Source organism: Balaenoptera physalus (genome assembly GCF_965194825.1).
Source record: "Balaenoptera physalus genome assembly, chromosome: 7".
Classification (NCBI taxonomy): domain Eukaryota; kingdom Metazoa; phylum Chordata; class Mammalia; order Artiodactyla; family Balaenopteridae; genus Balaenoptera; species Balaenoptera physalus.
In genome coordinates, this window is record NC_138886.1 from 97,953,095 (window position 1) to 97,981,068 (window position 27,974).

The window sequence follows — 27,974 nt, forward strand, 5'->3', positions numbered from 1 at the left end:
CCTTTCTAAGAATTAGTCCATTTCTTCCAGGTTGTCCATTTTATTGGCATAGAGTTGCTTGTAGTAGTCTTTTATGATCCTTTGTATTTCTGTGGTGTCAGTTATAACTTCTCCTTTTTCATTTCTACTTTTATTGGTTTGAGTCCTGTCCCTCTTTTTCTTGATGAGTCTGGCTAAAGGTTTATCAATTTTGTTTATCTTTTCAAAGAACAAGCTTTTAGTTTCACTGATCTTTGCTATTGTTTTTGTCATCTCTATTTTGTTTATTTCTGCTCTGATCTTTATGATTTCTTTCCTTCTACTAACATCAGGTTTTGTTTGTTCTTCTTTCTCTAGTTCTTTGAGGTGTAAGGTTAGGTTGTTTATTTGAGATTTTCTTGTCTCCGGAGGTAAGCTTGTATTAGTGTAAACTTCCCTCTTAGAACTTTTTGCTGCATCCCATAGGTTTTGGATTGTCGTGTTTTGTTTTCATTTGTCTCCAGGTTTTCTTTTAATTTCCTATTTGACTTCTTCTGTGATCCATTACTTGTTTAGTAGCGTATTGTTTAACCTCCATGTGTTTGTGTTTTTTGCAGTTTTTTTCTGGTTGATTTCAAGTCTCATAGTACTGTGGTCAAAAAAGATTCTTGAGGGCTTCCCTGGTGGCACAGTGGTTGGGAGTCTGCCTGCCAGTGCGTGAGATGCACGTTTGAGCCCTGGTCCGGGAGGATCTCACATGCCGCAGAGCGGCTGGGCCCGTGCGCTACAGCTGCTAGGCCTGTGCTCTTCAGCCCTTGAGCCACTGCTGCTGAGCCCATGTGCTGCAACTGCTGAGGACTGTGTGCCTGGAGCCTGTGCTCCACGGTGGGAGAGGCCACCACAGTGAGAGGCCCGTGCACCGTGGCGAGGGGTGGCCCCCTCTCGCTGCAACTAGATGGAGCCCACGCGCAGCAACGAGGACCCAGTGCAGCCAGGAATGAATGAATGAATAAATAAATAAATAAATAAATAAATTTATTATTTTTTTAAAAGATGCTTGATATGATTTCAATTTTCTTAAATTTACTGAGGCTTGTTTTGTGGCCTAGCATGTGATCTATCCTGGAGAAATATTCCATGTGCACTTAAAAAGAATGTGTATTCTGCTGCTTTCAGGTGGAATGCTTTATATATATATATCAATAAAATCCATCTGGTCTAATGTGTCATTTAAGGGCAGTGTTTCCTTATTAATTTTCTGCATGTATAATCCCTCCATTTATGTAAGTGGGGTTTTAAAGTCCCGTACTGCTACTGTGTTACTGTAAATTTCTTCCTTTATGTCTGTTCATATTTGCTTTATATATTTAGGTGCCTCCTATATTGGGTGCATATATATTTACAGTCTGTATATCTTCTTCTTGGATTGATCCCTTGATCATTGTGTAGTGTTCTTCGTTGTCTGTTGTAACAGTCTTTATTTTAAAGTCTATTTTGTCTGGACCTCCCTGGTAGTCCAGTGGTTAAGACTCCGTTCTTCCAGTGCAAGGAGTGTGGGTTCGATCCCTGTCGGAGAACTAAGATCCCACATGCTGCATGGCTCGGCCAAGAAATATAAATCAATCAATCAATCAGAATAATAAAACAATTTTTAAAAAATAAAATAAAGTCTATTTTGTCTGATATAAGTATTGCTACTCTGGCTTTCTTTTGATTTACATTTTCCTGGAATACCTTTCTCTATCCCCTGACTTTCAGTCTGTATGTGTCTCTAGATCTGAAGCAAGGCTCTTGTAGGCACCATATACACGGGTCTTGCTTTTGTATCCATTCAGCCACTCTGTGTCTTTTGGTTGGAGCATTTAGTCAGTTTACATTTAAGGTAATTGTCGATGTGTATGTTCTTATTGCCATTTTGTTGATTATTTTGGATTTGCTTTTATGGGTCTTTTATTCCCTTTCTTCCTTTGTTTTCTTCTCTTGTGATTTGATGAATGTCTTTAGTGTTATGTTGTATTCCTTTTTCTCTTTTGAGTGTATACTTATTGTAGATTTTTGGTTTGTGGTTACCATGAGGTTTTCATATAGCAGTCTATATATATACATGATTGTTTTAAGTTTTTGATATCTTAATTTCAAATGCACTTTAAAAACCCTGCATTTGTACTCTTCTCACGATTACTGGTTTTTCCTTTTTTATTGAAGTATGGTTGATTTACAGTATTGTACAATTACTGTTTTTGATGTCATATTTTACATCTAATCGTTTTGTGTATCATTTAACTGCTTATTGTGGATATAGATGATGTTACTACTTTTGTCTTTTAACCCCTCTACTAGCTTTGTGTGTGGATTATTTCCTACCTTTACTGTATGATTGCCTTTACCTATGAGCTTTTTTATTTTGTAATTTTCTTGTTTCTGGTTGTGGATTTTTCTTTTTTGCCCGGAGAAGTTCCTTAAACATTTGTTGTGAAGCTGGTTTGGTGGTGCTGAACTCCTTTTAGCTTTTGCTTGTCTGTAAAGCTTTTGATTTCTCCATCAAATCTGAACCAAGAGCTTTACTGGGTAGAGTATTCTTGGTTGTAGGTTTTTCCCTTTCATCCCATTAAATATATCTTGCCACTCCCTTTTGTTTTTTATCTTAGTTTTTTTAACTTTTTATTTTATATTGGAGTATAGTTGATTAACAATGTTCTGTTAGTTTCAGGTGTACAGCAAAGTGATTCATTTATACATATACATGTATCTATTCTTTTTCAAATTCTTTTCCCATTTAGGTTATTACAGAATATTGAGCAGCATTCCTTTGCTATACAGTAGGTCCTTGTTGGTTATCCATTTTAAATACAGCAGTGTGTACATGTCAATCCCAAACTGCCTAACTATCCCTTTGCCCCACCATTCCCCTGGTAACCATAAGTTTGTTCTTTAAGTCTGTGAGTCTCTTTCTGTTTTGTAAATAAGTTCATTTGTATCATTTTTTTTAAGATTCTGCATATAAGTGCTATCATTCAATATTTCATTTTCTCTGGTTTACTTCACTCAGTATCTCTAGGACCTAGACAATCTCTAGGTCCATCCTTGTTGCTGCAAATGGCATTATTTCATTATTTTTAATGGCTGAGTAATATTCCATTGTATATATGTACCACATCTTCTTTATCCATTCCTCTGTCGATGGACATTTAGGTTGCTGCCATGTCTTGGCTATTGTAAACAGTGCTGCAATGAACATTGGGGTGCATGTATCCTTTTGGACCACGTTTTTCTCTGGATATATGCCCAGGAATGGGATTGCAGGATCATATGGTAATTCTATTTTTTCTTTTTTGGGAAGGGGATTGTTTCTCGAATTTCTCTTTCTGATTTTTCATTGCTAGTGTATAGAAATGCAACAGGTTTCTGTGTATTAATTTTGTATCCTGCAACTTTACCAAATTCATTAATCAGCTCTAGTAGTTGTCTGGTAGCATCTTTAGGATTTTCTATGTATAGTAACATGTAATCTGCAAACAGTGACAGTTTAACGTCTTCTTTTCCAATTTAGAGTCCTTTTATTTCTTTTTCTTCTCTGATTGCCACAGCTAGGACTTCCAAATCTATGTTGAATAAAAGTGGCGAGAGTGGACATCCTTGTCTTGTTCCTGATCTTAGATGAAATGCTTTCAGCTTTTCACCTTTGAGTAAGATGTTAACTGTAGGTTTGTCGTATATGGCCTTTATTATGTTGAGGTATGTTCCCTCTATGCCCACTTTCTGGAGAGTTTTTATCATAAATGGGTGTTGAATTTTGTCAAAAGCTTTTTCTGCATCTATTGAGATGATCATATAGTTTTTATTCTTCAATTTTTAAGAAAAATGAAATCATATCAAACATCTTTTCCATCTACAATGCTATGAGATTAGAAGTAAACGACATGAAAAAAAACTAAAAAACACAAACATGTTGAGGCTAAACAACATGCTACTAAACAGCCAATGGATCACTGAAGAAATCAAAGAGGAAATCAAAAAATACGCACCGACAAATGAACACAAAAGCACAACAATCCAAAACCTATGGGATGCAGCAAAAGAAGTTTTAAGAGGGAAGTTTAAAGCAATAGAGTCTTACCTCAGGAAACAAGAGAAATCTCAAGTAAACAACCTAACCTTACACCTAAAGCAACTAGGGAAAGAAGAACAAACAAATCCCAAAGTTAGTAGAAGGAAAGAAATCATAAAGATCAGAGCAGAAATAAATGAACTAGAGATGGAGAAAACAGTAGCAAAGAACAGTGAAACTAAAAGCTTGTTCTTTGAAAAGATAAACAAAATTGATAAACCTTTAGTCAGAATCATCAAGAAATAAAGGGAGAGGACTCAAATCAATAAAAGTAGAAGTGGAAAAGGAGAAGTTACAACTGACACCACAGAAATACAAAGGATCATAAGAGACTAGTATAAGCAACTATATGCCAATAAAATGGACAATCTGGAAGAAATGGACAAATTCTTAGAAAGGTACAATCTCCCGAGGCTGAACCAGGAAGAAATAGAAAATATGAACAGACCAATCACAAGCACTGAAATCGAAAAAAAATTCCCAACAAGTAAAAGTCCAGGACCAGATGGCTTCACAGGTGAATTCTATCAGACATTTAGAGAAGAGCTAACACCTGTCCTTCTGAAACTGTTCCAAAAAATTGCAGAGGAAGGAAGACTCCCAAACTCTTTCTGTGAGGCCACCATCACGCTGATACCAAAACCAGACAAAGATACCACAAAAAAAAGAAAATTACAGGCCAATATCACTGATGAACATAGACACAAAAGTCCTCAACAAAATGCTGGCAATCCGAATCCAACAGTACATTAAAAGGATAATACACCGTGATCAAGTGGGATTTATCCCAGGGATGCAAGGATTTTTCAATATCCACAAATCAATCAGTGTGATACACCACATCAACAAGTTGTCACTCCCTTTTGGCCTGCAGAATTTCTGCTAAAAAACCAGCTGATAGCCTTGTGAGAGTTCTCTTGTATGTAATTTGTTGCTTTTTCCTTGCTTCTTTTAATATTCTCTCTTTAACTTTTGTCATTTTGATTACCATGTGTCTTGGTGTGTTTCTCTTTGGGTTAATCCTACATGGGACTCTATGCTTCCTGGACTTGGGTGACTGTTTCCTTTTCCAGGTTAAGGAAGTTTTCAGCTGTTGTGTCTACAGATATCTTCTCAGGCCTTTTCTCTCTGTCTTCTACTTCAGGGACCTCTATAATGCCAAAATGAATGCACTTGATATTATCCCAGAGGTCTCTTAAACTGTCCTCATTTCTTTTCTTTTTTTCTGTTCAGAATCAGTGATTTCCACCACTCTGTCTTCTAGCTCGCTGATCCATTTCTCTTTATCTTTTAGTTTGCTATTGAGTCCTTCTGGTGTACTTTTCATTTCAATTATTGTATTCTTCATCTCTGATTGGTCGTTCTTTATATTTTTTAAGACTTTGTTTAAAAACTTCTAACTTCTCGCTGTGTGCATCCATTCTTCTCCCGAGTTCTTTCATCATCTTTAGGATTGTTACTCTGAACTCTTTCTTGGGTAGATTGCCTATCTCCACTTTACTTAGTTTTTTTCTGGGGTTTTATCTTATTCCTTCTTCTGGACTATGTTCCTTTGCTACTTCACTTTGTCTAAGTTGTTATTTATTTTTTTTATGTATGTGGTAGGTTAGTTATGTTTCTTGACCTTGGAGAAGTGACCTTCTGTAGGAGATGTCCTATATGTTCCAGCAGTGCACTCCTCTCTCATCATTCAAGCTATACGCTCTAGAGGTTCCCCCTAAGGGGAATGTGTGGGTTCTTCTGTTATGGGGGCTGACTATGTGGACGGTCATTTAGGCTTGGTTGACCCCTGGCCCATTTCGTTGCCAGGCCCTGCATTGTGCAGATGCTGCTGGCTGCTGTTTAGTGAGGCCTGGTCACAAGGTGGCTGGCTACAGAATCCTAGGGAGCCCCAGGGCTAGTGCTGGCTCATTGGTGGGCAGAGTCAGGTTCCTGAAGACTCCAGGGCTGTTGCCCACCCACTGGTTGGTGAAGCCAGGTCCTGGGGTTAGTGCTGGCCTACTGGTAGGCAGAGCCAGTTGTTGGAGTCTGGCTGCAGGGTGCAGGGATCCCGAGCTTGATTCAGATAGTTGGTGGCAGGGGTGGGGAGTGGTTCCTGACACAGTTGAGTATGGGGTCTGGGGTGTCCTGAAGGTTGCGTTGGCCTGCTAGTGGACAGGGCCAGGACCCAGCTGGTCCCAGGGTAGGGTTTGGCCTGCTGTGGGCAGCCTGGATCCACAGGCTGCAGGATCGTCATTTTCTTCCGTCTGATGTCTGCCCCCTCTGGTGGGTGAGGCTGTTCTAGAGGCTAGTGCAGGCTTCCTGGGGAGAAGGCCTGGTGCCTGCCCACTGGTGGGTGGAGCTGGGTCCTGGCCCTCTGGTGGGTAGGGCCATGTCTAGGGGCATGTCTTAGAGGTGGCTGTGGTCTCAGGAAGTCTTTGGGCAGCCTGTGTACTGATGGGTGGGGCTGTGTCCCTGCCTAGTTAGTTGCTTGGCTGGAGGCAGCCCAGCTCTAGTGCCTACAGGCTGTTGGGTGAGGCCAGGTCTTAGCGCTAGTCAGCCAAGATGACAGCTGCCAGCAGCAGTTTTCATCCAGCAGAATGTTCCCAAATGTGGCTGCCACCAGTGTTTATGTCCCCAGAGTGAGCCACAGCTGCCCCCACCTCTCCGAGAGACTCGCCATGACAAGCAGGTAGGTCTGGCCCAGACTCCTGTCAAATTACTGCTTTTGCCCTGGGTCCTGGTGTGTGTGATTTTGTGTGTGTCCTTTAGGAGTAAAGTCTCTGTTTCCCCAGTTCTATGGGGCTCCTGAAATTAAGCCCCACTGGTGTTCAAAACCAAATGCTCTGGAGGCTCGTCTTCCAGGGCTAGGGAGCCTGATGTATGGGACTCAGAACTGTCACTCACTCTGCAATATAATTATTCTCCAGTTTGTGGAGAGTATGGGATTTGTTTATATCGTTGAGTCCACCTGTCCTACCCATCTCTTGTTTCCTTCTTGGTCCTTAGTTGTAGGAGATCTTTTCTGGTAGATTCCAATCTTTTTCATCCATGTTTTTTCTGCATATAGTTGTGATTTTGGTGTGTTCATGAGAGGAGGTGGCCTCAGAGTCTTTCTACTCCACCATCTTGGCCACTCTCTCCTTAGCCTTTTAAGAAGGAATATTGAAAACAATGTTTGTCTCCTTCATTATCCTCTTAGACTTAAGTTATCCGGTTGTTCCTCTCATCAAATGCCTACTTGCAATTCTACCTTTCATTTTTTTCTTCTGTTGTTATTCTCAAGTGTCACTTATAAAGCACATTCAGAAGCACGCTAGCCCTCCTCCTCTTTTTTTTTCTCTCCTCTGTCATGGTCCTACAGTTCTGATTTTTACAAGGTGTCCCAGGAAAGGAAGGGTGCTGTGACTTGGACTCTTCCTGCCACACTCACCCTCACTGTTTCTTACTGTTGAAAGTTCTAAGCTGGAAGTACACCCTGATTTCCTGCCACATTGGCACCACTAGTCTTGCTGCAACCACCAGCAGTTAGCCAAGAGACATGTTGAATAATTTTTCTTGGCAGTACCCTTTGCATGATTTCCTTATTGCCTACTCTGGATTTTGCCCAAGTTCACTTTAGTGCTCCTCTGTAGGGTTTTTTCCCCTCTAAGTATGGATTAGATAATATAAGGAAAAGTAAAGGAGTAAAGGTCTAAAGGTATTGGAGTCAAATGCTTGCTGGGAATAATTGGTTCACAAAGTTGTTTATGCCTCTTATTGGAAACTAACCACTCCACCAGGGGGTGCTCTCTTTCATCAGGAAAACCAATGTTTTGTACTTGTGACCTTGTCTAAATTCCAGATCCTTGTGGATCCTCCTTCATCTTTCTGTGCTGTGTCTGACTCTAGAGGGACTCTAGAGGGACTAATACTTCTGATAATTACCATCTGTGGACAGCTTCTATGTGCCAGACTTTCAATACATTTTCATTTACCTGGTTTTAGAAAGCAGTGCTGTCTAAAACAAATGCAATAATGGTGTCTATTTGCTGCTTCTCTTGTAGAATAATGGGGTTTTTTTTCCCCTAAGTACTGTTCCAGCCTAACGAATGTAAGAATCAGATGAGCCTGTTTCTCTATCCTTTCTTCTGTTGGAATGTTACCTCTTAGTTGGTGTTTCTCACCTGGGATTCTGTTGGCTTTTGAGGCGGAGCAACTGTTCACTGTACAGGAGAACCCTGAGCATTGAAGACATTTAATATCCCTGCCCCCCTCATCTAGTAATGTCCCTAGATTACAATGACAACGAAAAAAACCATATACATTTCCAAATGCCCCCAGGAAGGTTGTAACCCCTTACCACTAGGTAAGCTGATTTTCACCTTTCGAAAAACATTTTTTTAAATAAAATTTTCCTCATTGTATAAGTGTAGCTAATTTTTAATTAGGAAAAAAATCTGGAAAAATAAAAAAACTTACTTTATATTTAACTTTCTTAAAGTGCATCTTCATTTAGTCAGGTTAACATTGGGATGAGGTTAGTATATGTTTTAAACGTTGACTAATGGGTCATGGAAAATTTTAATTAGGGGATATATAAATAAAATACTAAGGAAAATAGAAAACTCAGGAAGAATTAGCTTTGGAATTAGACCTCAATTTAAATCTTGGTTCTACTACTTTTGAGGGGGAAAAACTTATTTCGGGAAATTTCAAACATTCACAGAAGTATACAAAATACAATAAAGATTCCCATGTGGGTACCACCCCCCTGCCATGGAAGTAACATCCCCTATATAGGTACCATCACCCAACTTTAACAATTTCAGCTCACTCACTTCCTCCACTCATTTTCTCTACTTCCATATTACTTCATTTCATTCGTTAATCATATATCATCATTGCAGTAACTTAAAAAAATTAACAATAATTGCTTAGGTATCTAAACATTGCTCAGATTTCTACTTGTCTCATAGATGGATGTATCTTTGTTTGAATTGAGATCCGACAATATATATGATTTCATATATACATGGTTGATATGTATCTTACATCTCTTTTAAATTTGGGTTTCCCCCTGTCTCTTTTTCCTTACACTTTATTTGTTGAAGAAACCAGAAATTTTACCTTGTAGATTTTGTCACAATCCGTATTTTGCTGATTATACCCTCATAGTATTTCCTATAAATTGGATTCATAGACAGTTGTAGAGTCTAGTCAGGTTTTTTTATTGGCACAATATTTCATTGACTGTGCTTATTCTTCCGTCAGGATTCCCATGTTGTCTGACTGTCCCTCTTTTTGTAATATTAGTTCTTTTATTTTTGAAATAATTTCTTAACTTACAGAAAAGCACAAAAGAATTTCTATGTATTTTCAACCGGAGACCCCCATTCAAGTTTTATCAACTGTGTCAATAATATCTTTTAATAACAAAAGGATACTTGTCATGCTTTTTCAGTTTCTTTCAATGATCACAGTTAGTCCTTTCTTGACCTTTGTGAACATTACGGCCCACTTATTTTGCAGTATGTTTCTCAATATGGGTTTACCTACTGTTTCATCATAAGATTGAGGTTATGCATTTTTGGCAGAAACATCACAGAAGTGACTCCACTTCTTATACATCCTGTCAAGTGACGCAAGATATCATTTTGCCATAAAACTGGAAATGTTAAGTTTGATCATGTCAGTAAAGTGGTATCTGCCAAGATTTACCTATTATACATTATTCTTTCTCCCTTCATAATTAATATTTTATGGAGAGATGCTTTGAGACCTTATATATATATCCTGGTCCTCATCCAGCTTTTACCCAGTAGTTTCAGCTTTTAATTCTTACTATGATAGATAACTAAATGGAGGTTTTCTAATTCCATCATTCCTTAGGCATTTTAGTTGGCATTCTACTGTGAGGAAAGAGCTTTCCCTTTCCATTTATTTGCTCAGTTATTTATTTCAGTGTAGATTCCTGTTTTGTTCAGTGGAATATCATCTTTTACCATCATTTGTTTGATCCTCAAATATGATACTTTAATCTTTGGCCCTTAGCTGTATCATTTTGACAAGTCCCCACCACTCCAGCATTCCTTGCTTTCTGGCACAGCAAGATCTTCCAGTCTCATGTTGCACTTTCCCTATCCTAGCCCTGAAATCAGCCTTTTCTCCAAGGAGCCCTTTTAGTGGGGAATGGTATTTAGAAACCAAGATGTACTCACTACTGGATGTGCTAACTACCACTGAAATGTTACAGTTCCCTAGCTCCCTAGGGGACAAAGCTAGAAAATATATGTTAATATATATACATATATATACATATATATATCTGTCTGTCCACTTGTACATATATATTTATTTTTGTTTCTGTCTATACATATTGAAAACCATGACTTCATATCGGTACTTTCTATTCTAATCCAACACTTTACCGTCATTCTAGCTTTTCCCATTTTTTTTGTTTATAATTTCCTTTTCTAAGAATGAGAAACCTGGCTCTTATTCTCCCCAATATGTTTCCTTATTTATTCAGCCCTCCTTTTCAGCCCTGCCCTCCCAGCCCTGCCCAGCCATCATCCATTTTAGCTCTTTTTTCCACACGGAGCCCACGCCCTGCCAGGTCACATACCATACACTGTTAGTTGTCTTCCCTGTGTTGGCCCTGACCTCTGCTAAATGACCCTCACTTAGGCCTGCCTTGTGACTGTTTTTTCTTTGATTATATATACATTTTTAATTAAAATATTGAGATAATTGTATACTAGTGTGCAATTGTAAGAAATAGTACAAAAATATCTCATTTACCTTTTACTCAGTTTCTCCACCAATAGTTACATCTTTGAAAACTACAAAACATTGCTGAAAGAAATTAAAGATCTAAATAAATGGAAAGACATCTTGTGTTCATGGATTGGAAGAATTGTTAAGATGTCAGTACAACGCAACAGGATCTACAGATTCAATGCTATCACTGTCAAAATCCCAATGATGTTTTTTGCAGAAATAGAAAAACTCACCCTAAAATTCACATGGAATCTTAAAGGACCCCCAAATAGCCAAAATAATCTTGAAAAAGAAGAACAAAGTTTGAGGACTTGCTTCCTGATTTCAAAACTTACTACAAAGATACAGTAATCAAAACAGTGTGGTACTGGCATAAACAAAGACATATAAATGAATGGAACAGAAAAGAGATCCCAGGAGGAAAAAACCTTGCAAATGTGGTCAATGATTTTTGACAAGGGTGCCAAGACTATTCAGTGGGGAAAAGATAATCTTTTCATCAGTTGGTGTTGGGAAAACTGTATGCACATGGAAAAGAATGGTGTTGAACCCTTACCTTATGCCATATACCAAAATTAACTCAAAATCAAGAACCTGAGAGAGATCAAGATGGTGGAGTAGAAGGACATGGAGCTTACCTCTTCCCACAAATATATCAAAAATACATCCATATTTGGAATAATTCTCACTGAATACCTACTGAATGCTGGCAGAAGATCTCATACAACCAAAACTGCAGGAGAGATCACCATGTAACCTAGGAATAAACCTGACTAAGGAAGTGAAAGACTTATATGCTGAGAACTATAAAACATTGATAAAGGAGATTTAAGATGATTCAACGAAATGGAAAGATATCCCATGCTCTTGGGTTGGAAGAATTAATATTGTTAAAATGTCCATACTACCCAAAGCATCTACTGATTTACTGCAATCCCTATCAGATTACCCATGACATTTTTTCAGAACTAAAACAAATAAGCCTAAAATTTATATGGAATCATAAAAGGCTTAGAATTGCCAAAGCAATCCTGAGGAAAAGGAACAAAGCTGGAGGCATAATCCTCCCAGACTTCAGACAATATTACAAAGCTACAGTAATCAAAACAGCAGGGTATTGGCACAAAATCAGACATATGGATCAATGGAACAGAAGAGAGAGCCCAGAAATAAACCCACACACCTACAGTCAATTAATCTTTGACAAAGGAGGCAAAAATATACAACGGAGAAAAGACAGTCTGTTCAGCAACTGGTGTCAGGAAAGCTGGGCAGCCGCATGTAAATCAATGAAATTAGAACACTCCTTCACACCATGCACAAAAATAAATTTGAAATGGTTTAAGGACTTAAATACAGCTCAATATGAACAAAACAAACAGCCCAATAAAAAAAAATGAGCAGAAGACCTAAATAGACATTTCTGCAAAGAAGATATACAGATGGCCAACAGGCACATGAAAAGATGCTCAACATCGCTAATTATTAGAGAGATGCAAATCAAAACTACAATGAGGTACCACCTCATACCTGTCAGAATGGCCGCCATCAAAAAATCCACAAATAATAAATTGCTGGAGAGGGTGTGGAGAAAAGGAGACCCTCCTACACTGTTGGTGGGATTGTAAATTGGTGCAGCCACTGTGGAAAACAGTATGGAGATTCCTTAAAAAACTAAAAATAGAGTTCCCACATGATCCAGCAATCCCACTCCTGGGCATATATCAGGAAAAGATGAAACTCTAATTCAAAAAATACATGCACCCCAGTGTTCATTACAGCACTCTTTACAATAGCCAAAACATGGAAGCAACCTAAGTGTCCATTCACAGATGAATAGGTAAAGAAGATGCGGTGTGTGTGTATACATACACACACAGTGGAATATTACTCAACCATACAAACGAATGAAATATTGCCATTTGCAGCAATGAATGGACCTAGCGATTATCATGCTAAGTGAAGTCAGACAGTGAAAGACAAATATCACATGATACCACTTATATGTGGAATCTAAAAAAATGATACAAATAAACAATTACAATTTACAAAACAGAAACAGACTCACAGAAACAGACTCACATAGAAAATCAACTTGTTTGTGTACCAAAGGGGAAAGTGGGAAGTTATGAATTAGGAGTTTGGGCTTAACAAATACATACTACTATATATAAAATAGATAAACAACAAGGACCTACTGTATAGCACAGGGAACTGTAATATCTTGTAATAACCTATTACAAATATCTTGTAATAACCTAATCTGAAAAAGAAAATATATATATATGTTAACATACAAATTTGAATATATAGTTATATATTAACATATATAAGTATATATAAAATTGAATCAATTTGCTATACATCTGAAATTAACACAAAATTGTAAATCAGCTGTACTTCAATTTTTAAAAAATCAAAGACCTAAACGTAAGAGCTCAAGGTATAAAACATTTAGAACAAAATAAGGGGAAAATCTTCATAACATTGGATTTCATGATGATTTCTTGATTATGACACCAAAGCACATGTGACAGAAGAAAAACATAGATAAATTGGACTTCATCAAAACTTAAAACTTTTGTTCATCAAAAGACACTATCAACAGAATGAAGAGTCATCCTACAGAATGGGTGAACTATTTGCAAATCATGTATCTAATAAGGGACTAATATCCAGAATTATACAGAACTCCTAAAACTCAACAACCACAAACAAACAACCCTATTGTTGAAAACAGACAAAGGACTTGAATAGACTGTTCTCACGAAAAGATACACAGATGTCCAATAACCATGAAAAGATGCTCAACATTATTAGCTATTAGAAAATGCAAATCAAAACCACAGTGAGGGGCTTCCCTGGTAGCGCAGTTGTTAAGAATCTGCCTGCCAATGCAGGGGACATGGGTTCAAGCCCTGGTCTGGGAAGATCCCACATGCCGCGGAGCAACTAGGCCCGTGAGCCACAACTACTGAGCCTGCATGTCTGGAGCCTGTGCTCCGCAACAAGAGAGACCATGACAGTGAGAGGCCCGCACACTGCGATGAAGAGTTGCCCCCGCTCGCTGCAACTAGAGAAAGCCCTCGCACAGAAACGAAGACCCAACACAGCCATAAGTTAAAAAAAAAAAAAAAAACAACCCACAGTGAGATACAACTGCATGTCCATTAGGATGGTTATTATCAAAAACACAGAAATGATTGTTGTCAAGGATGTTGAGAAATTGGAACTCTAGTATATTACTGTATTACTGGTAGTGTAAATGGTACAGCCACTATTGAAAACAGTATGGTAGTTCCTCAAAAACTTAAAAATAGAATTACCATATGATCCAGCAATTTCACTTCTGGGTATGTACCAAAAGAATTGAAATCAGGGACTTGAGCAGATATTTGTACACCCATATTTATAGCAGCATTCACACTAACCAAAAGTGGGAAACAACCTGAACGTCTATGAATAGATTAATGGATAAAATATAGCATGTACATACAAAGGGATATTATTCAGCCTTAGAAAGGAAGGAAATTCTGCACATGCTACAACATGGATGAACTTTGAAGACATTAAGCTATGTGAAATAAGCCAGTCACAAAAAGACAAAAATAATTATTTGGTTCCACTTACATGAGGTACCTAGAATGTGAAGTTCTTAGAGACAGAAAGCACAATGGTGGTTGCCAGGAACTAGGGCAAGAGAGAAATGGGGACTTAGTGTTTAAGGGGTATACAGTTTCAGTTTGGGAAAATGAAAATATTCTGGAGGTGGTTGGTGGTGATGGTTGCACAACAATCTGAATGTACATAATGCTACTGCACTGTACACTTAAAAATGGTTAAAATGGTAAATTTTATGTTATGTGTATTTTGCCACCTGTAACAAGGGAAAAAAGGAAGGCACTTTCTCTTCCTCTTCTTTTTCCTTCCCTTCCTGAATTGAACAGTCCAAAAGCCACTGGGTGGGACCATAAAAAGTAGGCATCCACACCAGAGGGTGAGTAAGGCTGCAGCACTGGAAGCCAAGTAGGGTGAGGCGGATCCATATAGGGGGGCAGCCTGGCAGTCATGATTCCTGAGCAGGATGATATCATGTGGGAGGCTGACCTGATTCCTGGGTGTTAGAATACTCTAGGTGTCAGAGTTCAAATGAGGTTAGGAGGGCTCCACATGGCAGAGTGACCCCTCATAGTGTATCAGAACACAAGCAGAGTGAGGAGACATCCACACATGTGGGTGGCAACAGCAGCCTAGCTCAGGATCTTAGAGTTCAGTTGGAGGAAGGGAGGCATCCACTTAGGTAAGGGGGGCCAGCAGCAGTGAGGGGAGATTGGTCACATAGAGGGGGACTAGTCAGATAAGTAAAGGATAATAGCAGGGTTCTTCTCACCATCAGAGAAGAGAGTTATAATTATGGAAAGGGGGATATTAGGAGGAAACCTGTGCTGTTGGATTGGAACTGGTAATGTCAGGGTGAACTTGAATAAGTTTTCAACATATATGCGTGCATATGTAAATATTAATTTAAATGTGTGATGTGTGTGTGTATGCATGTATATAGTGCACATATTCTTTAGTTCTGTCCACTGAGAGGGCCTGCTAGCAACAACACTGTTAACAGTAATGAGCACACCAAGCATCTGGACTTGGTTTCTAAATATTATTCTTTACCAATAAACACCAGGACTTATTGGATCTAATTATGAGGAAACGGACACACCCAAATTGAGAGATGTTGTACAAAATAACTGGCCTATACTCTTCAAAAGTCGAAGGCATCAATATCAAGGAAAGACTGAGGAACTTGTTCTAAAGCGAAATAAATGAGGGGACAACTAAAATACAGTGTGTGATTCTGAACATTATGTAGTATGATTTTACCATAAGGAACATTGAGATAATCAGTGAAGCTTGAGAGAGGTCTGAGGAATAGTGGGCAACTAATAATGTATCAATCATAATTTTCTGATTTGGGGGAATTTTAGAGAATGTCTTTGTTTATGGGAAATATATACTAAGTTATTTAGAGTAATGGGGCAGTATGTCTGCAACTTATTCTCAAATGGTTCAAGAAACAATAGTCTTGGTGTTATAACTTTTCTGTAAGTTTGATATTGCTCCAAAAAAATAAAATCCTCTCCAAAATTTTTTAAAAATTAAAACTAAACTTTGGTGGAGGGAGCTTCAAGATGGCGGAAGAGTAAGACGTGGAGATCATCTTCCCCGCCCACAGATACATCAGAAATACATCTACATGTGGAACAGCCCTTAGAGAACACCTACTGAACGCTGGCAGAAGACCTCAGACCTCCCAAAAGGCAAGAAACTCCCCATGTACCTGGGTAGGGCAAAAGATAAAAAAGAGACAAAAGAATAGGGATGGGACCTGCGCCAGTGGGAGGGAGCTGTGAAGGAGGAAAGATTTCCACATACTAGGAAACCCCTCCATGGGCGGAGACTGCGAGTGGCAGAGGGGGGAAGCTTCGGAGCCACGGAGGAGAGCGCAGCAACAGGGGTGCAGAGGGCAAAGCGGAGAGATTCCCACACAGAGTATCGGTGCTAGCCAGTACTCACCAGCCCGAGAGGCTTGTCTGCTCACCCGCCAGGACAGGTGGAGGCTGGGAGCTGAGGCTCGTTCTTCGGAGGTCAGATCCCAGGGAGAGGACTGGGGTTGGCTGCGTGAACACAGCCTGAAGGGTGCTAGTGCGCCATAGCTAGTCGGGAGGGAGTCCAGGAAAAAGTTTGGAGCTACCGAAGAGGCAAGAGACTTTTTCTTCCCTCTTTGTTTCCTGGTGTGCGAGGAGAGGGGATTAAGAGCACCACTTAAAGGAGCTCCAGAGACGTGCGTGAGCCACGACTATCAGCACGGACCCCAGAGATGGGCATGAGATGCTAAGGCTGCTGCTGCAGCCACCAAGAAGCCTGTGTGCAAGCACAGGTCACTCTCCACACCTGCCCTCCCAGGAGCCTGTGCAGCCCGCCACTGCCAGGGTCCCGTGATCCAGGGACAACTTCCCTGGGAGAACACACAGCGCGCCTCACACTGGTGCAATGTCATTGTGACCTCTGCTGCCGCAGGCTCGCCCCAAACTCTGTAAGCCTCGCTCCCCGTGGCCTGAGTGAGCCACAGCCCCCGAATCAGCTGCTCCTTTAACCCCATCCTGTCTGAGTGAAGAACAGACGCCCTCAGGCAACCTACACGAAGAGGCAGGACCAAATCCAAAGCTGACCCCCAGGAGCTGTGCAAACAAAGAAGAGAAAGGGAAATCTCTCCCAGCAGCCTCAGGAGCAGTGGATTAAATCTCCACGATCAACTTGATGTACCCTGCATCTGTGTAATACCCGAATAGACAATGAATCATCCCAAATTGAGGAGGTGGACTTTGGGAGCAACGACATATATATTTTTTTTCCCTTTTTCTCTTTTTGTGAGTGTGTATGTGTATGATTCTGTGATATTGTCTGTATAGCTTTGCTGTTACCATTTGTCCTAGGGTTCTGTCTGTCCTTATTTATTTTTTTTTTTTTTGTATACTTTTTAGCGCTTGTTATCATTGGTGGATTTGTTTTTCGGTTTTGTTGCTCTCTTCTTTGTTTCTTTTTTTTTTTATTAAAAAATTTTTTAAATTATTTTTTCTTTTTTCTTTTAATAACTTTTTATTGTATTTTATTTTATCTTCTTCTTTCTTTCTTTCTTTTTTTTCTCCCTCTTATTCTGAGCTGTGTGGATGACAGGCTCTTGGTGATCCAGCCAGGTGTCAGGGCTGTGCCTCAGAGGTGGGAGAGCCAAGTTCAGTACATTGCTCCACAGGAGACCTCCAGCTCCACGTAATATCAAACAGCGAAAATCTCCCAGAGATCTCAATCTCAACGCGAAGACCCAGCTCCACTCAATGACCAGGAAGCTCCAGTGCTGGACACCCTATGCCAAACAACTAGCAAGACAGGAACACAACCCCACCCATTAACAGAGAGGCTGCCTAAAATCATAATAAGGCCACAGACACCCCAAAACACACCACCAGGAGTGGACCTGCCCATCAGAAAGAAAATATCTAGCCTCATCTACCAGAGCATAGGCACTAGTCCCCTCCACCAAGAAGCCTACACAACCCGCTGAAGGAACCTTAGCCACTGGGGGCAGACACCAAAAACAATGGGAACTACGAACCTGCAGCCTGCGAAAAGGAGACCCCCAAGCACAGTAACTTAAGCAAAATGAGAAGACAGAGAAACACACAGCAGATGAAGGACCAAAGTAAAAATCCACCAGACCGAACAAATGAAGACAAAATAGGCAGTCTACCTGAAAACGAATTCAGAATAATGATAGTAAAGATAATCCAAAATCTTGGAAATAGAATAGTGAAAATACAAGAAACGTTTAACAAGGACTTAGAAGAACTAAAGAGCAAACAAACAGTGATGAACAACACAATAAATTAAAAATTCTCTAGAAGGGATCAATAGCAGAATAACTGAGGCAGAAGAATGAACAACTGACCTGGAAGATAAAATAGTGGAAATAACTACTGCAGAGCAGAATAAAGAAAAAAAAAATGAAAGCAATTGAGTGCAGTCTCAGAGACCTCTGGGACAACATTAAACCCCTATAATTCCCACCAACATGCGAATTATAGGGGTCCCAGAAGAAGAAGAGAAAAAGAAAGGGGCTGAGAAAATATTTGAAGAGATTATAGTTGAAAACTTCCCTAATATGGGAAAGGAAATACTTAATCAAGTCCAGGAAGCACAGAGAGTCCCATACAGGATAAATCCAAGGAGAAACATGCAAAGAGACATATTAATCAAACTATCGAAAATTAAATACAAAGAAAAAATATTAAAAGCAGCAAGGGAAAAACAACAAATAACATACAACGGAATCCCCATAAGGTTAACAGTTGATCTTTCAGCAGAAACTCTGCAAGCCAGAAGGGAGTGGCAGGACATATTTAAAGTGATGAAGGGGAAAAGACTACAACCAAGATTCCTCTACACAGCAAGGATCTCATTCAGATTTGACAGAGAAATTAAAACCTTTACAAACAAGCAAAAGCTAAAAGAATTCAGCACCACCAAACCAGCTTTACAACAAATGCTAAAGGAACTTCTCTAGGCAGGAAACACAAAAGAAGGAAAAGACCTACAATAACAAACCCAAAACAATTAAGAAAATGGTAATAGGAACATACATATTGATAATTACCTTATATGTAAATGGATTAAATGCTCTAACTAAAAGACATAGACTGGCTGAATGGATACAACAACAAAACCAGTATATATACTGTCTACAAGAGACCCACTTCAGACCTAGGGACACATACAGACTAAAAGTGAGGGGATGGAAAAAGATATTCCATGCAAATGGAAATCAAAAGAAAGCTGGAGTAGCAATTCTCATATCAGACAAAATAGACTTTAAAATAAAGACTATTACAAGAGACAAAGAAGGAAACTACATAATGATCAAGGGATCAATCCAAGAAGGAAGATATAACAATTGTAAATATTTATGCACCCAACATAGGAGCACCTCAATACATAAGACAAATACTAACAGCCATAAAAGGGGAAATCGACAGAAACACAATCATAGTAGGGGACTTTAACACCCCACTTTCACCAGTGGACAGATCATCCAAAATGAAAATAAATAAGGAAACACAAGCTTTAAATGATACCTTAAACAAGATGGACTTAATTGATATTTATAGGACATTCCATCCAAAAACAACAGAATACACTTTCTTCTCAAATGCCCATGGAACATTCTCCAGGATAGATCATATCTTGGGTCACAAATCAAGCCTTGGTAAATTTAAGAAAATTGAAATCATATCAAGTATCTTTTCTGACCACAACGCTATGAGACTAGATATGAATTACAGGAAAAAATTTGTAAAAAATACAAACACATGGAGGCTAAGCAATACACTACTTAATAACCAAGAGATCACTGAGGAAATCAAAGAGGAAATCAAAAAATACCCAGAAACAAATGACAATGAAAACAGGACGACCCAAAACCTATGGGATGCAGCAAAAGCAGTTCTAAGAGGGAAGTTTATAGCAATACAATCCTACCTTAAGAAAGAAGAAACATCTCAAATAACCTAACCTTACACATAAAGCAATTAGAGAAAGAAGAACAAAAAAAACCCAAAGTTAGCAGAAGGAAGGAAATCATAAAGATCAGATCAGAAATAAATGAAAAAGAAATGAAGGAAACGATAGCAAAGATCACTAAAACTAAAAGCTGGTTCTTTGAGAAGATAAACAAAATTGATAAACCATTAGCCAGACTCATCAGGAAAAAAAGGGAGAAGACTCAAGTCAATAGAATTAGAAATGAAAAGGGAGAAGTAACAACTGACACTGCAGAAATACAAAGGATCATGAGCGATTACTACAAGCAACTCTATGCCAACAAAATGGACAACCTGGAAGAAATGGACAAATTCTTAGAAATGCACAACCTTCTGAGACTGAACCAGGAAGAAATAGAAATTATGAACAGACCAGTCACAAGCACTGAAATTGAAACTGTGATTAAAAATCTTCCAACAAACAAAAGCCCAGGACCAGATGGCTTCACAGGCGAATTCTATCAAACATTTAGAGAAGAGCTAACACCTATCCTTCTCAAATGCTTCCAAAATATAGCAGAGGGAGGAACACTCCCAGACTCATTCTATGAGGCCACCATCACCTTGATACCAAAACCAGACAAAGATGTCACAAAGAAAGAAAACTACAGGCCAATATCACTGATGAACATTGATGCAAAAATCCTCAACAAAATACTAGCAAACAGAATCCAACAGCACATTAAAAGGATCATCCACCATGATCAAGTGGGGTTTATCCCAGGAATGCAAGGATTCTTCAATATACGTAAATCAATCAGTGTGATACACCATATTAACAAATTGAAGGAGAAAAACCATATGATCGTCTCAAGAGATGCAGAGGAAGCTTTTGACAAAATTCAACACCGATTTATGATAAAAACCCTCCATAAAGTAGGCATAGAGGGAACTTACCTCAACATAATAAAGGTCATATATGACAAACATCCTCAATGGTGAAAAACTGAAACCATTTCCACTGAGATCAGGAACAAGACAAGGTTGCCCACTCTCACCACTATTATTCCACATAGTTTTGGAAGTTTTAGCCACAGCAATCAGAGAAGAAAAAGAAATAAAAGGAATCCAAATTGGAAAAGAAGAAATAAAGCTGTCACTGTTTGCAGATGACATGATACTCTACATAGAGAATCCTAAAGATGCTACCAGAAAACTACTAGGGCTAATCAATGAATTTGGTAAAGTAGCAGGATACAAAATTAATGCACAGAAATCTCTTGGGTTCCTGTACACTAATGATGAAAAATCTGAAAGTGAATTTAAGAAAACACTCCCATTTACCATTGCAACAAAAAGAATATAATATCTAGGAATAAACCTACCTAAGGAGACAAAAGACCTGTATGCAGAAAATTATAAGACACTGATGAAAGAAATTAAAGATGATACAAATAGATGGAGAGATATACCATGTTCTTGGATTGGAAGAATCAACATTGTGAAAATGACTCTACTACCCAAAGCAATCTACAGATTCAATGCAATCCCTATCAAACTACCACTGGCATTTTTCAGAGAACTAGAACAAAAAATTTCACAATTTGTATGGAAACACAAAAGACCTCGAATAGCCAAAACAATCTTGAGAAAGAAAAACAGAGCTGGAGGAATCAGGCTCCCTGACTTCAAATTTTACTACAAAGCTACAGTAATCAAGACAGTATGGTATTGGCACAAAAACAGAAATATAGATCAATGGAACAGGATAGAAAGCCCAGAGATAAACCCACGCACATATGGTCACCTTTTCTTTGATAAAGGAGGCAAGAATATACAGTGGAGAAAAGACAGCCTCTTCAATAAATGGTGCTGGGAAAACTGGACAGGTACATGTAAAAGAATGAAATTAGAACACTCCCTAACACCATACACAAAAATAAACTCAAAATGGATTAAAAACCTAAATGTAAGGCCAGACACTATTAAACTCTTAGAGGAAAATATAGCCAGGACACTCCATGACGTAAATCACAGCAAGAACCTTTTTGATCCACCTCCTAGAGAAATGGAAATAAAAACAAAAATAAACAAATGGGACCTAAGAAACTTAAAAGCTTTTGCACAGCAAAGGAAACCATAAACAACGAAAAGACAGCCCTCAGAATGGGAGAAAATATTTGCAAATGAAGCACCTGACAAAGGATTAATCTCCAAAATTTACAAGCAGCTCATGCAGCTCAATATCAATAACAACCCAATCCAAAAATGGACAGAAGACCTAAATAGATATTTCTCCAAAAAAGATACACAGATTGCCAACAAACACATGAAAGAATGCTCAACATCATTAATCATTAGAGAAATGCAAATCAAAACTACAGTGAGATATTATCTCACACCAGTCAGAATGGCCATCATCAAAAAATCTACAAACAATAAATGCTGGAGAGGGTGTGGAGAAAAGGGAACCCTCTTGCACTGTTGGTGGGAATATAAATTGATACAACCACTATGGATAACAGTATGGAGGTTCCTTAAAAAACTAAAAATAGAGCTACCATACGACCCAGCAATCCCACTACTAGGCATATACCCTGAGAAATCCATAATTCAAAAAGATACATGTACCACAGTGTTCATTGCAGCTCTATTTACAATAGCCAGGACATGGAAGCCATCTAAGTGTCCATCAACAGATGACTGGATAAAGAAGATGTGGCACATATATACAATGGAATATTACTCTGCCATAAAAAGAAACGAAATGGAGTTATTTGTAGTGAGGTGGATGGACCTAGAGTCTGTCATACAGAGTGAAGTCAGAAAGAGAAAAACAAATACCTTATGCTAACACATATATATGGAATCTAAAAAAAAAAAAAAAAATCGTCATGAAGAACCTAGGGGCAAGACGGGAATAAGGACGCAGACCTACTAGAGAATGGGCTTGAGGATATGGGGAGGGGGAAGGGTAAGCTGGGACAAATTGAGAAAGTGGCATGGACATATATACACTACCAAACATAAAATAGCTAGTGGAAAGCAGCCACATAGCACAGGGAGATCAGCTCGGTGCTTTGTGACCACCTAGAGGGGTGGGATAGCGAGGGTGTGAGAGAGGGAGATGCAAGAGGGAGGAGATATGGGAATATATGTATATGTATAACTGATTCACTTTGTTATAAAGCAGAAGCTAACACACCATCGTAAAGCAATTATACTCCACTAAAGATGTTAATTAAAAAGAAAAGAAACTAAATTGTTCAACTGTGTTAAATGTGCTAAGCAGTCAAAATAAGACAAAAACTATAAAAAGGCATCAGAGACCTTAGCAAGATCAGTTTTCAGTGGCTGCTGGAGACAGAGACCAGAGTTGAATAGACTGAGGATGAGAAGGTGACAAATGGAAATGGCAAATGAAGTCACCTTTTTTTAGAAGTTTAGCTGTAAATGGGAGAGGGAGGGCTCTCTGAAGAAGGGGAATTATAGTGAAGGATCTGGAAACAATGACATATACTAGGAATGTTTGAAAAATTAAGAAGATTTGACCCCAGTAGGGGAAGACTTAGAGAAGTTCTGTCCTCAGATATTTGAAAACCTTGCAAGTCAAAGAGATGCTTTGTTTTTAATTTTTAGAGGGAAGAACCAGGACCAATGTTTACAGAGAAATGGATTTTGACTCAACATTAGAAAACATCTTGAGCTGTCAAACAGTTGAATAGTTAGTTGCCTTGTGAGAAGTGAGCCTCCTGTCACAAAAAGTGGAAAACAAGAAGCTGTGAAGTCAGCATTCTAGTCCATTTCCAGTTCCTGGAAATGACTCCTGTATTGACTTAGGACTGAGCCTAGATGGACCTCCATCTCCCACTGCATTCTTGGGCCTATTGTTGCATGAGTTTGTTTAAATAGGAAGTTATTAGTCCTTTCTTGAGTATAAAACGGAATTACCAGTTCTTAAGGCTCCACATCTCTGTAGACTCTTCGGTGCTTTAACCACCCACATGTAGAAATTAAAGAGGAAAAGACCAAGGGCTCATAAGTAACTTTAAGTAGGTTTCTTTGTTGTTTACTGTGCTTAATTTCACATTTGCAGTGACCAGTATCTCATTTGGTTCCTTAAATATTATTCTGCATTTGGGAAGGTCTGATTGCCTACCTACAAACAGGCCACTGGCCACAAAGGTCTTGTTGTGTTTAGAGTGCAGCACCCATATTCTTTATGCTTTGAGAGGGGTCTTTTATGCATTGATGATTACAGCATCTTAGGGGGGAGTATAGGATCGGTCATGGGGATTATCTTTTGTATTGTTTTCCTACTTTTTCTTGGAGCCTGATTTTTTTTTTTTTTTTTTTTTAGAGACAGCATAGTTGGAAGAAAAAGGGTAAAAATAGTAATGAGGCAGGGTCCCCTATGATTTTATATTCATGGAATATAGAAAACTGATTTTTTTTTCTTATGTATTTAGAAAAACACTTTGTCAGAGAAGGAAAATATAGATCCTGTTAGCAGGTAAGTGGAGAAACAACAGTAGTGTTGTTTCTTGTGGCCTCAAGTTATAACTACGGAGGAAGGAGGGAAGGAGAGCAGAGAGGTGAATGTAGCTTATAATAATGAGGTTCTATAGACTTTCTCTGTGGTTGCCAGAAAAAAAGTTTCTTTACTTTTTTTTTTTAACATCTTTATTGGAGTATAATTGCTTTACAATGTTGTGTTAGTTTCTGCTTTATAAGAAAGTGAATCAGCTATACATATACATATATCCCCATATCTCCTCCCTCTTGCGTCTCCCTCCCACCCTCCCTATCCCACACCCCTCTAGATGGTCACAAAGCACGGAGCTGATCTCCCCGTGCTATGCGGCTGCTTCCCACTAGCTATCTATTTTACATTTGGGTAGTATTTATAAGTCCATGCCACTCTTTCACTTCGTCCCAGCTTACCCTTCCCCCTCCCCATGTCCTGAAGTCCATTCTCTATGTCTGCGTCTTTGTTCCTGTCCTGCCCCTAGGTTCTTCAGAACTGTTTTTTTTTTTTTTAGATACCATATATATGTGTTAGCATGCGGTATTTGTTTTTCTCCTTCTGACTTACTTCACTCTGTATGGCAGACTCTAGGTCCATCCACCTCATTACAAATAACTCAGTTCTTTACCTTTTAGTTTCTGTTGAAAGTATGGCCCTTCATAAAATTACTCTTACTCTAAAATACTTCCATCTTATATAAAACATGAAATAGAAATTAAAATAGTCTTGTTCCTCCTTCTATCTAAAGATAAGGCTTCGCTTTTTTCCCTATTGGTAATTTAAATAAATTTTAAAATGTTATTTCTAAAAGCCTGAACAATTCATCATTAGAAATCTATAACTCATCCCAATTTAAATTTTTTAATTGATTTTTAGGCTATTGTGCCAACCTCAGAAATCCACATCTCCACATAACCACACTTTTGTTCACAGAATGTTGCCGAAAAACAATCATGCCATGACTTTATAGAGATTATCTTCTAATTCATGGAATAAAAGATATCAGAACTTGTACCAAATTGGTCTCTTTTTGTATTCTTTTTGAAAATAGTTATTTTATTCATTTTGTGGGTCAGTTTAGTTACATATACTCACATTTCTTTTTTCACACATCTGTAAGACATTGTATTTTAATACATAAACCTTTCGTTCCTTAGCTTGGTCCAGACAAGTCCTATCCTCATCAAATTCATTCTCATTTTCAGAACTGTTGAGAACAGAGTTACCTGGACTCTCCTCTGTGGATGTCCTTAGAGCTGCACAGATCAGGCATTTCCTACTCACTGGTTGAGACCTCCTAGTTGCTGCCTCACATGCCTTTCATCTCAGATGGAACTTGCCTACCGGATTTTCTCTCACACCTTCTTCTCATGGACTCCCATGTTTACCTGCTTCAGTATCTTGCTGCTGCTCACTTAGGCTTGAAGTCTCAGCACCCAGCGCAGTGTCTGCCCCTGTACTGTCTTGTTGCCATGCTTAGCTCCGTTCACACAGTCACAGTCCCAGCAGGCCCCCAGTCCTTGGCTCCCGGCCCTATCTTTGCAGGGAATGTTAACACTAAGAAACTTGAGTCAGACTCCCTGTTCCCCAGATAGCAGACTCAGACCCCTTAGTTTGAGCATTTAGGGTCTCTTGCCATCATGTTCCAACTTGCCTTCCACACCGCATCCTCTACTCTTTCCTTTCCTGTAAAACTGTGTGGAAGCTGTGCCTTCTGGATTAGGTATGTTAAAAGGAATTCTTTTCCATTGCTGTATGCAAAACAGGGGCAGGATGCTATACTCGTAGGAATTTGGGCACCAAATTGAGCTACTCTGTCTTATTTGACAAAGCACATCCAGTTGGGGAGATGGGGGGGGTGTTTTAAAAGGAGCATGCTTTAAAGCATTATTGTTAAAATAAAACAGAACAAAACAAAGAAGAACCCTATCTATGACAGTAGACTGTTTCCACCTGCACATGGCTGAAATACCATTTGGAGAGACAGAGGGAGAGAGACACGGGGGTGGGGTTAGGGTGTGCAGCTTGACATTAACAAGAGAGGAGGCAGACAGTTGGTGGTTGTTATAGTTTCTGTGTTCTTTATATCTTGATCCTCAAGTTGCAACCTCCCCCTCATCCAGTTCCTTTAAAAAATGTGATACTTAGTGAATTTTCTTCCTATGCCTCTGCCAAGACATTACTGAAGCTTTTCCTTTCCCCATAGTCGGCAACAAAAGGCACAGAATTGTGTCTTTGAATTTTTGAGGGCTATAGTTATGACTACTATTCCTATCCAATAACCAAGAATTGGGTTTTCACATTCTGAAAATAAGAATATGAATATAAATGTCTTTTGATTAATAAATCAGCCCTACAGATATCTTTATTTGTTCTATCCAAGCATTTCTTTAATAGTTCTATAAAAAAAAAATAGGGTTTTTTTATTTTGAAAAATTAAATGGTGTTTTAATAGTGTTAGAGGTATCTAGTATATCCCACTTTATTACAATTAACTTTTTTTTTTAACATCTTTATTGGAGTATAATTGCTTTACAACGTTGTTAGTTTCTGCTGTTTAACAAAGTGGATCAGCTATACATATACATATATCCCCATATCCCCTCCCTCTTGCGTCTCCCTCCCACCCTCCTTATCCCACCCCTCTAGGTGGTCACAAAGCACCGAGCTGATCTCCCTGTGCTGCGTCCCACTAGCTATCTGTTTTACATCTGGTAGTGTATATATGTCCATGCCACTCTCTCACTTCGTTACAATTAACTTTTTATCTGCCCTGTTCCAGAGAGCCATAGAAAGAGAATATTTTTCAAAATGTTCAAAGAATAGATATGAAAGGAATAACAAAATTTAAATATTTTAATATGTGTGTGTTTACATCAGAAAGACGTTTTTCTAAATTCATTACAGTATTTTAGATGTAATTCTTTGAGCAGTCAGATCTTTTAAATGTGTTTGAGAAACAATAGAAAAGTCACATTTTAGGTATAATCTATTTAAAATACATGTTATTCTTCCTTATATTTGAACAATCTGTTCAAAACAATCCATTCATATGGGATTTTGCTTGTACAGATCTGAGTGGGAATCAGTAGTTTCTTTGTTTGTCACTATGGAAACAAGTCAGCCTATCCTGAATGGCGGTTAGATCACGCAGAGTGATGCTCATATCTCCGTGTAACTTCATCATGGAGCAGGCTGGCGCTGACATCTCGCCTCCAGCTCTTCCCTCCTGGAAGCCCAGCGCCATGCAGGATCCACCCCGGAGGCTCTCTGCTGTGCCATTCCTCAGCTCCTTTTTCCAGGGCCGACGACACTCTGCCTCTGACCCCATCCTGCGACTGCAGCAGGGGCGGCGCAGCTCCACTGCCAAGATGCTCTCCTCATCCTCTCTCCAGGTGATGGTGGCCATGTCCTCTGTCAGCTGTGCTGAGAGAAACCCAACTTGCCCCGAGAGAAAAAGTAAAGCTCCTTTTCTTCTTATTGATTGCCACAGCTTTGAGTTTAAATATAAGAACTGTGAAGAGGTTATGCTGTGTTGATACTTTTT

The 27,974-nt window shown here is 38.9% G+C and overlaps 1 protein-coding gene across 9 annotated transcripts in view; it reads left to right on the forward strand.

The window, feature by feature from the left end:
• Nucleotides 1-27,974, forward strand: part of PTPDC1 (protein tyrosine phosphatase domain containing 1) — an 88,169-nt gene that overhangs the window by 40,816 nt on the left and 19,379 nt on the right. Inside the window, exon 1 of one of the 9 annotated variants that reach the window (XM_082469683.1) lies at nucleotides 22,156-27,886. The exons of the other annotated variants lie outside the window; for them this stretch is intronic. Within the exon in view, the coding sequence (XP_082325809.1) occupies nucleotides 27,562-27,886 (325 nt within the window). The 5' untranslated portion in view covers nucleotides 22,156-27,561. Of the gene's footprint in view, nucleotides 1-22,155; nucleotides 27,887-27,974 lie in introns of those variants that run through there. 9 annotated transcript variants of the gene reach the window in all.